The sequence below is a fragment of the Neopsephotus bourkii genome, unplaced genomic scaffold (genome assembly GCF_033783945.1).
Source record: "Neopsephotus bourkii isolate Nb327-2 ecotype Australia unplaced genomic scaffold, CSIRO-AGI_Nbou_v1 NB_1624, whole genome shotgun sequence".
In the NCBI taxonomy this organism is placed as follows: domain Eukaryota; kingdom Metazoa; phylum Chordata; class Aves; order Psittaciformes; family Psittacidae; genus Neopsephotus; species Neopsephotus bourkii.
The window spans coordinates 7,855,962-7,868,123 of NW_026902099.1; the positions used below are offsets into that span (position 1 = coordinate 7,855,962).

At 39.6% G+C, this 12,162-nt stretch overlaps 1 protein-coding gene across 4 annotated transcripts in view; it reads right to left on the reverse strand.

Moving 5' to 3' along the window:
- CPED1 (cadherin like and PC-esterase domain containing 1) overlaps positions 1 to 12,162 on the reverse strand; it is a 154,519-nt gene that overhangs the window by 110,665 nt on the left and 31,692 nt on the right. For all 4 annotated transcript variants that reach the window (XR_009728396.1, XM_061373017.1, XM_061373014.1 and 1 more), the window contains exons 4-5: positions 8,211 to 8,317; positions 6,239 to 6,314 (exon numbers count right to left, since the gene is read on the reverse strand). Coding sequence is in view for 3 of the 4 variants with exons in the window: in XM_061373017.1 (XP_061229001.1) it covers positions 6,239 to 6,314; positions 8,211 to 8,317 (183 nt within the window). In the remaining variant the exon portion in view is untranslated. The remainder of the gene's footprint in view (positions 1 to 6,238; positions 6,315 to 8,210; positions 8,318 to 12,162) is intronic.

Genomic DNA, 12,162 nt, shown 5'->3' on the forward strand with positions numbered 1-12,162 from the left:
TTTAACACTCAGTTTTATAGCCCATGCATTTAGAAAGGGGTGGCTGTGAAACTCAAAGCAGATGCTGTGTATTTGAAGAAAGCTAGGAAGACAAGGGCAATCCTGGCCCCCAGTGAAGTCCTGGAAAAATTTCCACTGATTTCACAGGAATATGATTACTTGCTTGATACTTAACATTCCTGTAACGGTTTTAATGTGTTACAAGTTGCATTTGCAACACGCACATCACTGCAGGTTTAATACACCACCCACTATTGACTATTGATCTAGATGTCCTTAAAAGGTTTTCATATTCAAAAAATGCAGTGGTCCCTCCCTCTGTAGTACAGTTAATCTCAAAGCAACCCACTCTGCATATTTAGAATGGAGAAATGTCAAATTGTTAGTCATTTCTGGAAATTTAAACTATTTAAAATATGTTTAGTATAAAAAAATTACAGTAAAGTGGATCTAGAGAGAAAGGAATTTCTACTGTGGGGTGAAATCATGCTAAAAAACACCTGTGTAGTTTCAGAGTTAAAAAGACAAAATGATAGCATGTAATTTTAAAATGTATGTGTTTTTTATTTTCCCCTTTAAAAACATCAGCAAATACAGCTTCAGTTTAGATTAATCACTTAGCATGTTTTTTGGTTCTCTATTTTGGCAGATAGATGGGAAAAGTATTAAATATAGTGTTTCCTTCTTCATTCCTAAAGCATCCTCTCAGTCAAAAGACAGAGGTTCATACTAGAACTTAAATTTACAGATAAGCTATAGAGCTCTGGATAAAGCAACTCAGTGAAAAAGCTGGCTGACTGTTGCATGATTAGAGCCACAGCTGCAATTCTGTACTAGTAACAGGGTAGAATATAGACTAGTATAGGCCAAGTAATTAATCTGCTATAATTCTTTTCAGCCTCCTCATATTTGTTGTTATTACAGAAGTACGGTTTTGTCCTAGCCAAGATCTCACCTTGTTGTAAAACAAAGATCAATTCCCACATAGTTTGTAATCAGAATAACTCGAAAGAATCAGATGCTGATTTTATTGGCCATTCTTGAGGCTCTCAGTAACTTGCAAGGTAATAGGCACAGAACTGATCACAGTGGTGCGCAGACATTTGTAAGGGCCAGATAGCAAAAGAAATGCATCCCTCTATAAAGAAGTATGTTCCTGTCACAGAGATGTTGACTTCTTACAACAGAAAATAAATTTAAACTATAATTTCTTTCTTACATAGGTAGCTCCATTGGACCTTGCTTCCTCCCTTTGCTTCATCACCCTTCCCACTGACTGCAGAGTAAGCAAGGATGCTGGGAACAGGCAGAGCAGAATTGTTAGGCTGGGGAGAGAAAAGCTAGCACAGGGTTAGTACCAGACAGTAAACATATCACATAGTGAGAGCACAGCCACAGATGGACATGCCTATCCAAGACCTTCTGTGTGATTAAGTGATGTTGGCCAGCCCTGCAGGTGACCAAGTGAGCATGCAAGGCTGGCAGACACTCTTAAAGTCTTTGGACTAGTGACTAATAAAAACACAAAAGGAAGGTGTACAGCAAAAGTATTACTTTAAAAAGAATTGGTGATCCGTATGGTAGAGAAAACATGGCACAGGCTGGGCCCTGGAAGTGTTGAAACAAGACAAACACTTATGTGGAAAGACAGACTAATCTGGATTGCCCATGCAACAAGAAAATCAAGGAGGAAATGCTATAAGCATTTCCACTACTTTCCCAGACAAAACCTATCATAGGCAGTATTTGCTTTGCATACACCGGGATGCTTTTCCTGTGCCCTAAAGTGATACTGGGTATTTCTGATCACATTATGGACCTTAGTCCTCTCCATCTCTCAGCTGAGAGTAGTCCTAGGAGTCAGGCAAGTCCATTTCTCACCCCACCTGTGGTGGCATACCAAGTATGAACACCTGAAATCCCTTTGACAGTCATTCTTCAGTCTCGGAGGGCTTTCTATGTCTGGGTTGTTTGCAAGAGGATTTCATTTACAGGTCACTGCAACAGCTTCAGCCTTTGCTGAACTGAGCAATAAATGCCAGGAGCCTGCCTTAGTCTTTCAATAGTCTTACCAGAACCTTCTCGTGGCCCAAATCCCATCTAGTGAGCAGATCTCAGACATCTGATTAAAAACTGGGCCAAATGCCCTGCAAAAGCAGGTGTGAAACCAAACTTCTAAGACTGAGTAGTAAGCACTTACCAGTCTCTTCCATGTTGAAATTTAAGATCCGTTACCATTAGTATTCCTCACGAACCCACTTCCACATGTGCCATCCTCCAGCAACTCCTCTTACTCAATACAGTTTACTCACACACATCACACATTTTTCACGTTTTTCCTGCTCTAAACTCTTCTTCGAGTCCTATTTTCCTAACTTTTTCTCCTCCCAGCTTCTCTCCTGTCTCCTAAAAAGCAGTCGTCACTGGTATATGTGTAATTTCCCAGCCCCCCAGTACAGGCAACACCAATATGATTTTTCAGACTGACAGAAAGATTTTCCATTAAAAAGACAAAGCAAAGAAACAAGCACTGACCTGATATTTTCTACACCTCATTTTCTTTCCTATATTGATACAAAATGGGTAGGGGAAGGGGCATACTCTCTTAAATACAAAACCTAGCAGCTTAAGAAGTCCACAACAGGAAAGATAATAACTTTTGGGGGATTTTATAATATCCTTTACCCTTACCTACTGCTTATCAATACCAATATTGTCATACCCACCATAAATCCAGTAAGCCCATCCTCTCAGCCTTGCTGCCTGATACTTCTCTCTGTGACTTGGTGTGTCTTTAATGAGATCACATAATTCTTAGAGCAGCAACTTTGTGTTTTCACTTTTACAGGAAATTGCTTGGCTCTTTGAGGGGCTGATGAAATGACAAACACAGTAATAACAAAACAACTTATTCACTTCAACAGGAATTGCAGAGAAGCACTGTTGAATCAAACACACCAGAGTGAAAGTACATGATCGATTTGAAAGGAAACAAAATCTTCTGTGCAGGAAATACTGATGAAAACTGTTCATGAATAATTTTGAATTTGAGGATCAAAAAATCCTAACATTTGTCAGTTTTGCTGTTGTTGGAAGGAAAGGTCTGTCAGAGGATGCAAGCAAAAGAAAGAAGTGGAAAAAGCTGGCTTTTATCAGATGAACCAAAGGAGAGGAAAGTGTCTGAAACCTTGGCTCTAGAAGCTTGCTTTAACTTACGCCTTTTGGTCCTCGTAACGTGAACTCAAATGATTTACCCTTCTGATTCTAATTTCAGCTTCTGTGGGTGAATTTCATTCACAGTAAATTAGATTAGTCACATCTAGTGATACTAAGTGGGAATCATTTCTGGGTTGAGACTTTGGGGCCTGGTCTATACAAAATGAGGCCCTGTGTGCCACAGCTTAAGTTACCACTCCTGTTACTGGGAACAGTCCAGTCTATAAATGAGTGTGGAGCAGTTCAGCTAATGCTAAATTATGCTGAAATTAAGTGTTCTTTTGGGCCTGCTCACTCTAAACTGTACTTCTGTTAATTTTTGGAGCTGAGACATCAAGTGTTAAATTCAGATATCCACGTTTACCTCTACTGCCATCTAGAACACCACAGGATATCCTTCTGAGCCTCTAACTCCTGGACCAAAAAGACATAGGTTCTGTGCTAAATCTGCCCATCCTACTGGGTGTCCTGAGCTCTCCATGGCATCTCAAGTGGCATGAGAGCTGTGTGTTGAAACACTGACCTCAGCCCCTGGGCCACATGTGGAGACACCTAGATGTACAAGATGGACTTTTTTTTTTTTTTTTACTTTAAAACACTACAGCTAATTTATGTTCAAAATAATTTTTACTGCTGAGACGTGAAGGATAGGCCTTTTTCCTGCTCCAGCATGGGCTCCTCTCTCCATGGGGCCACAGGTCCTGCAAGGAGCTGCTCCAGCGCAGGCTTCCCACAGGGTCACAGTCTCCTTTGGGCTTTCGCTGTGCTCTGGCATGGGGTCCTCCCTAGGCTGCAGGTGGAGATCTGCTCCACCATGGACCTTCATGGACTGCAGGGGCATAGCTGCCCCACCATGGTCTGCACCATGGGCTGCAGGGGAGTATATGGCACCCGGAGCACCTCCTCCCTCCTTCACTGACCTTGGTGTCTGCAGGGCTGTTTCTCTCACATATTCTCACTCCTCTCTCTGGCTGAAGTTGCACAAGTTCTCTCCCCCCCTTCTTATCTATGTTATCCCAGAGGTGCTACCACCATCACTGATGGGCTCAGCCTTGGCCCAGCAGGTCTTGGAGCAGGCTGGCATTGGCACTGTCAGACACAGGCGAATCCTCTAGCAGCTTCTCACAGAAGCCACCTGCCCTCCTGCTACCAAAACCTTGCCACAGAAACCCAACACAGGAGAAAACACCAAAGAGCTTAAAGACCAAGTAAACAAAGTGGCTTGTCCACAGTTTAGGAACACCAGTGAAAATGTGCATATTTTAAGGGGAAAGCTGTGTGTGCTGCAAGTGCCTCTTGGGTTTGTGGTTTTGCTGTAGCAAAATAATATAACCACTGCAACTGGCCTTTCTCCAAGCAGGAGGAGCAAACCAATGTTTTTTAGAGGCAGCCTGTTACAACATGAGTAGGATGTACCAGTTACTGAAGCCCTTGAAAGTTTAGGAAACCTGTTCAGCCTTTTTTCTTAAACTGGCATTATACCAGAATACTTTGTAATCCACTTTTCAGTGCAAGGGAACCAATGCACTAGGCATCACTAAATACATACTTAAAACTCAGCCAAAACAAAATATATCACTTACCTGGTGTAATATGACTTCATGATAAAGGACTTAGAGCAACCTGATCTAGTGGAAGACTGTTCCATGGCAGGGGGTTGGAACTAAATGTTGTTTAAGGTCCCTTCCAACCCAAACCGTTCTGTTGATTCTGTGACTCTGTGACCTGGATAGATGTTTGTTATACTTTGTGTTCCTTAGGATCGGTTTTGACAATGTACTGCACTTGGAAAATGGAAATGCTCAATTTAAACTGACCCTTAACATACAGTTAAGGGAAACATTTCACATAGGTTTTAAGTATTGATCAACCTTTAAATGAAACTGTACAAAAGTTAAAGGGGAAACTATAGTATGCTTAGGAAAGGAACCACCTAAGCCAACTTTAGTCAAGCATCCTAAAATCAAGCATTTAATCTAAGCTACTTGCATAGATTCCATTTACATTCAGTGGTGAGAGGTAAGTGGGTAGTAAGTAGCTTCAGGGGTAACTCAACAGACCTGTTATAAACACATAATTTAGGATAAAATGAAGTAGTGTTTGTAGGTGCCCCCCTCTGCTGATGTAAGGGGAAGACTAGAACACTGCTGCAGTAGATACTTAACTTCTAAATGATTAAATGAGGTGTAATTAATCCTTTCCTTATGTGCTAAATATAAATTATATATAAAAGGTGAAAGGAGGATAAAACAGATCTATCTTGTATATTTGTCTACAAACAAGGCTAAATACTAATGGAATAAATGTGGGCTTCATTGTTACCGGATTAAGAAAGAAAAAAGATGAAATTTCTTATCAGCAATATTTATGTAGTGAAGTTAGATCATAAATCCAAAATAGCATTGGTGCTGGATATTTAGTAGTATAACTGAGGTCATAACTTGTCCCTCTGTAGTTTAAATAGACCAAAGATGATGCACAACAGTTTTTTCCAGTTTCTATTCAAAGCTGAATTTCACCCACAGTAAATTAGAATTCTCTGGCAACTCGCCCATAACCTTTAAACTTTTCTGGTTGATGATTTTAATACAAAAAGGCTTTTTATCAGTAAATTGTGTCTGGATTGGAACCAAACTCTGACTCCTACTCTTTCTCCATGCCACAACATTTTTGTAAAGCTGAATAAATATATTACACCGAACCCGGGTCTTTGAAGTGTAAACATCAACATACTACAGTAACACAAAACAGTCCAAAAATAACACATTTATAGCCAAATTATTTCTGCAGTATGCAATAGCCAAACAATGCAATACCTTCACCTGAAAAAAATACTGAGTAACTGTAATTTGTATTTAAGTGGTATCTGAAATGAATTACCATTCTTGTTTCATTTTCCCCCATAGTTCCCTATGACTAAAAATAAAAAGGAATTGTAAACCTAACAATTTTATTTCAGAGACTTCTGTGACAACTATAAAAGAGTACCATCAGATATGCAGATTTGAAGAAATAAGGTTACCTGAAAAGGCTTTTGTTATCTGGCATAATCCCTCTTTTCTGCAAAGGAAATGCTGGATTTCTGGAAGGAGGTTTACCTATAAGTAAAAAGAGAAGCTTTGATGATTCCGTTCAGAAAAGTGCTCTTTTGCCTGGTGCCTTCAATGGGTTTCTATTTAATATATCAGAGACACCTAATGCACAAAACTTCTGTCAGTGTGAAAAGGGAATTACAGTGCCATCCGTGCAACACAGGATAATGGAGTTAAGGATGGGCTCTTCCTCCATGGCTATAACAAAACAAAATTTTAGACTTATGGCTCTCCTCCTGGCTGCTGAGATTTCACCCCTTCCTGCCCCCTTTTCAGTTTCTGCAGCTTCTCTGTTCTCTGCCAGTTATCAATCACTGTCTCTCCCTGCAGGGAAATAGCCTTATGCCACTTGAATTGCTGTGCTTGGAAATGGTGGTAAGCTAACACAGCTAAACCACATCTAGGCTCTGAAACAAAGGACTGTGTTGCACTGTGGTATGGACATGCCAGCAGGGAGTAAGCCCAGTATTTAAAGTTACCCAGTGATATGGCCATCTGGCTTAAGTCCCTGCTGTGCTGCACACTTCTGAGAGAACTTGGATAATTCCTTTGATCACCTTGTGTCTCAGTTATCCATGTGTGAAACTTCTGGACATTTGACAGCGCTGTAAGGATTATTGTAGTGCACAGTGTTAGAGACTCAGATGTGCTATTATAGGTATAATGAGCAAGAAGCAGTGTGCAGAATCTGGGTTGTTTTATGATCTGGGATGTGAATTCAGCACATGTACATTCCTAGCAAACTGGAACCATGATAAAAATTTCCCTTTAGATACACTTAGATAAGGCATACTGTCCCAGGGAACCCCAGTGTATATGATTCTAGGTCTGCTGCGGACACAAAGTGTTTTTTTATATCCTTATGAACTTCATACATGAACTAGATGGTACCTTTTAAAAGCAGTTCTATCTCTTCCAGTCCCTCAAGACAGAGTTTATACTTTTGGGTCTTGCCATTATCTGTGGATGCATGTGAAATATAAGCCAAACTGTACCCATAGTTTGGTCACATTTTTTCAAACAAAAACCTCAGTTCAGATCTCATATTTTTACGAACAAGTCAGGTACTTAATTAGACACCTGCATATCTAAGTTACCTAAACTGTGCCGGCAACATGCTCAAGTAAAGAAAAACAACAAACCAACAAAACAAACCAACAAACCAATCCTGAAAATAGCAAGAAATATTGACACTGATGCTTTGGACTGTGAATAAGCAGATTGCAGTGCAGAGCAAGGAACTGCCATGAAGGCCCTAGAGGAGGGCAGTGGTCCAGCTCACACATTATCAATCTTAGAAGCACTGTCATTATTTGGAGAAATGCCTAAATGATGTTTAGAAAGGAGCAATTACATTAGCTGAAATCAGTAGTGATACAGGATGTGAAGCCTAAATTAATTTAGCTTTATCTTGTGCCTATGCTATTATTCTGAAATGTTTCATGCATTTGCTAGCTGTTTCTTTCCATTTCTAAATTCTCTTTTCCAGTGGGGTAAATTGCTTAAATTTCCCATGACTTCTGTAGAAGCTTTTCTGTCTGACATACTACTTGAGCGTAGCCAACAACAAAAAAAAGTTCAAGCCAAAGAAAAGAAAAACTTGATGCTCAGTTGTAACGATTTTCAGTATTTACACTGAAACATTTACAATCAAAGTAACATACTATGTCCAAATGAGAAGTTGTTTGTGATCACTGGGTGTGATATAAAGAAGAATGAAATGTTGGTATCTAACAACTATTCCTCAGTAGACAAAAAGCTTGAAAAAACTTTTTTATTGGTGTTGAGTCATGCTGCTGCAATATAAACTAAGTACTAGATGCTTCTCTTTTTGTGACTGCTGAAAATCTGAGCTAGCCCTGGCCTCTCATTTCTACAAAAAATAACATGATAATCACATACCTTCTGGAATAGCTCTAGATGATGCAAGTCTTCTATTTGAAAGCAGCCAGTACCATCATTTTTTCTGGAAGATAAGCAGATCAAAAGATCCCAAGGGCTGACACCACCTACCAGGAAAGAAAAGAAGCACATTGAGAAAGTAAATATCATCAATTCCTATTTGAACAAAAAATACTAAGATCCAAATCCTGAGGACTAGCCAACTGTTGCAATGCTGAGTACGTGAACACCTACAGGTGACACAAGGAAAAAATACATACTCACTACCACAGTTCAAGCTTTTGGAATTGTGTTAGGTATTTGATAGTTGGCAGCTCCTGTTATACTTGCCTACTGATGTCCAGTCCCCTGGTGTTTGACCTGTTTAGCATTCAGAAATGAAAAAGTTCTATAGCATGGCACTACTTTAATTTGTTCTTTTTTTTTTTTTCTGAACTCCTCAACATGCACACTTGTAACACACATCCACCACATGCAGTGTGATCTTCTGAGGTCTTTCGTTATTGGGAAGTAAATTTTACAGGAAGCAATACTAGTCATGCTATTGCAAACAGCAGGATTTTCTAGCCTGAATTTTTCTGTAGTGGCTTCTTAAATATTAGACAACAGTTTTCAAACATCTGGAACTGGTGTACAAGCAGGAATTAAGTCACACTGAGCAAGCAGCTAGCTTCTGAGCTAGTTTTGGTGCTTCCTTTCTGGAGCAAAACTAGCCTGTGAGACCATGGAGTTCTATTAGCAGGAAACAAGCAACACTGGAGTCAGAGATGGCTGGCTGAGAAAGAGTCAAAACTAAATTGTACCAATTAAAATATCATTATGGATTACAAGATAAAAATAGGTCTTGGAGTCTGCCCATATCACAGCATGTGATGTGTAGAAATGCCAGTGTAGCTTCAAAGGAGCTTGGTCAGCTCCCTCAAGTGATTATTTGTTTTCTTCTTATATATGGCCTTCGCAATCTGAACTAGTTAGAGGTAGTGTCATCTCTCAAAAGATTAACGGAATCACTGTATCTGTTGAGGACACCATGCATGTGTTCAATAAAGGGTAAACCACTTCAGTGACAAGATGACAGTTAGAAATAAAGAACTTCCGAACAGAAAGGACAGTGAGAGAAGCTGTATCGCATCCAAGGCAGGGTATAGCATTTGGTCAAAGGTCTCTGCATGACACCTGTTTCAGTGACTGGTTGGTTGGTTCTTTTTCCCAAGGTTGGGAAGATTACATGCATTTTATTCCATTTTGTGCTATCCATCTGTGATAGCTTCCTAATTCTATTAGATTACCCTCTAAATTTGGTCCCACTGGGGACCCACAGAGATATTTAGTTTGGCTGATTTCCCTCTCCAAAATTTTTTGCTATCCAATCACAATCACAAATGCCAAGCAGGATGAAGATTTCACCTAAGGAGATTTAACACACTCAAATTACCTTAAGTACAGTAATGAACTGATTGTGCAGAATGGGTCCAGGACTATGAAACTATCACCTTCATGTTTGTAAGCAGTGTGACAAAGCTGAAAAGATGAATTACCATAAAGAAAGCTTCCATTTCACATTATGAGAACCAGTATTATGGTATAAAAAGAATTAAGTCATGGGAAATTTAGGCAAGACAGATTCACTACATGCCTTTGTGAAAGAAACAAAAAAAACCCACAACACTGCAAGTAGATTAAAAAAAGGCACAGATAGATAGAAAATAAATGAGACATTAAAGAAACATACAAGCAAATACTTCATTTCAGCGCAAAAGACTGGCAGAGTTAACCTACTCAATGGCCTCACCAGCTATGTAATTATCAGATAAGAAAGATGTGCCTTTGACTAGTAAGCGCATTTGAATAAATCATTATAATTACATATAAAGCACAAAACCTAGCTGTGAGCAAACCAAAAGGAAATTGGAGGGAACTCCATTTCTCAGAAGCAGTTCATTTCCTTCCCTTGTTTATTGTTACACATCCTAGCCAGGGATGAATCTCTGACTCCAAAATATCTGCTGCACTGTGTATCATATATTTGCCTTTAGGACACAGCAGAGTGATCGATACGTATGCACCAAAGAGAAGAAAAGGAAAAAGGGCCCTCAGACCCAGCATGTTTCTGAGCCAGTGCCAATGAAGTAGAACAGCTAAGGGTTGGGAGCAATAATTTTCAGGAGGGGCTGAATGCCTGCCATTAGTTGTGTTTTCTATTTAGAGTAATTAGCCATCTAGCCAGTTATTTCAGAACAGAACAATCAGAACTGAAACATGCCTATTTATAGAAAACAGGAAACTTCCTATTAGAAAAACAGTGTACACCTAGTGCTGTCTCTCATAATCACGCTGTCAGAGCGGAATGACTTGTTTAAATGTTTCAATACATTCCTTAGCAACTACACAGGAAAAAAAATGTTCTTGGAAAACAAAAATGGAAGAAGCATGTGTTACAACAGTTAGTTCTGGAACAGACTTCTCTTTGAATAGATACAGCCTAGAAACTGCCTGTGTCATTCCTCTCACAGTTTAACTTTTTGTGGAAAATGAACATCTATGATCATGAGACCATGAGTCTGTCTCCTGCAAACGTAATGATTACAAAACTGTATCTCAGCGAAAAAGTGCTGGTGCTATCAATATTCCAGTAACACCAAATGGCCCAGGAAAAGGATCCCAAGGTTTTGGGCACTGTATTTTAACACAGAAGATCTATTTTTACAGAAATTATTTCTAAAGTAAAGCAAGATACAACATGTGAGCTAAAACATTCCAGAATAAAAGAGAAAAGAACAAAATTGACACTAATAACACAAGTCATCTGCATGGAAAAACTCATGTTTCAAAATGTTTTTAGAGATGTTCCAGCATCTGAACGGGGGCTATAGGGATGCTGGGGATAAACTATTCATTAGGGACTGTAGCGACAGGACAAGGGATAAAGGGTTAAAACTCAAACAGGGGAAGTTTAGATTGGATATAAGGAGGAAATTCTTTCCTGTTAGGGTGGTGAGGCACTGGAATAGGTTGCCCAGGGAAGTTGTGAATGCTCCATCCCTGGTGGTGTTCAAGGCCAGGTTGGACAGAGCCTTGGGTGGCATGGTTTAGAGCAAGGCGTCCCTGCCCATGGCAGGAGGGTTGGAACTTGATGATCTTAAGGTCCTTTCCAACCCTAACTATTCTATGACTCTGTGTTTAATGATGAAAGTTTAATGAAGATGTTTAAAGAAGAATGTCCATATTAGTCTGTCATCAGTGTACACACTGTTGTTTACGGCAGACTTCAAACCAGAAGCAGGCTTTAACACGACTTTTGAAGTGGAAGGTTAAAACGGATATTTCATTCCTGAACAATTTAACTACTAGCAATTTACATGAAGCTTTTTCCATGTAAAGGGCTTTATCTACAGTTAAGGAAATCTTGTCTGTTTGCTTTATTTACCAAACCAGTGGAGCTCAGCATGTGGGAGCAGACAACCAGTTAAGTCATATGAAATCCCACATCATGGAGATAGTCTCTAATGCTTTGTATAATTTTGCATTTATACAAGCACAAGAGTGGTAACTTAAGATGAGAATATACAACTATATGCTCATCCCCCCTCTGAGCATGTTTTCAAAACAAGATTTTTTAGTTCAGCCGGTTAATTACGGCCTTGCTTACACAAGGAATGTTCATCTGTAGAATTATATTTTATGCAGGTGAAGCAAATTTAATATGAATACAGCTTATCCTGGCAGCATGATGCTTTTATTAATCTATATTTTTTGCCAGCTCTTTCCCCCCACCTCTCATCCATCTTGCAGTCCCATCTTAAAAAGTGCTCCTGTACAGGAGATGTGCAGTCAGGTGAAGTTCCCGACGACTGGAAAAAGGGAAATACAACCCCCATTTTCAAGAAGGGGAAAATGGATGACCCGGGGAATTACAGACCAGTCAGTCTCACCTCTGTGCCTGCCAAAATCT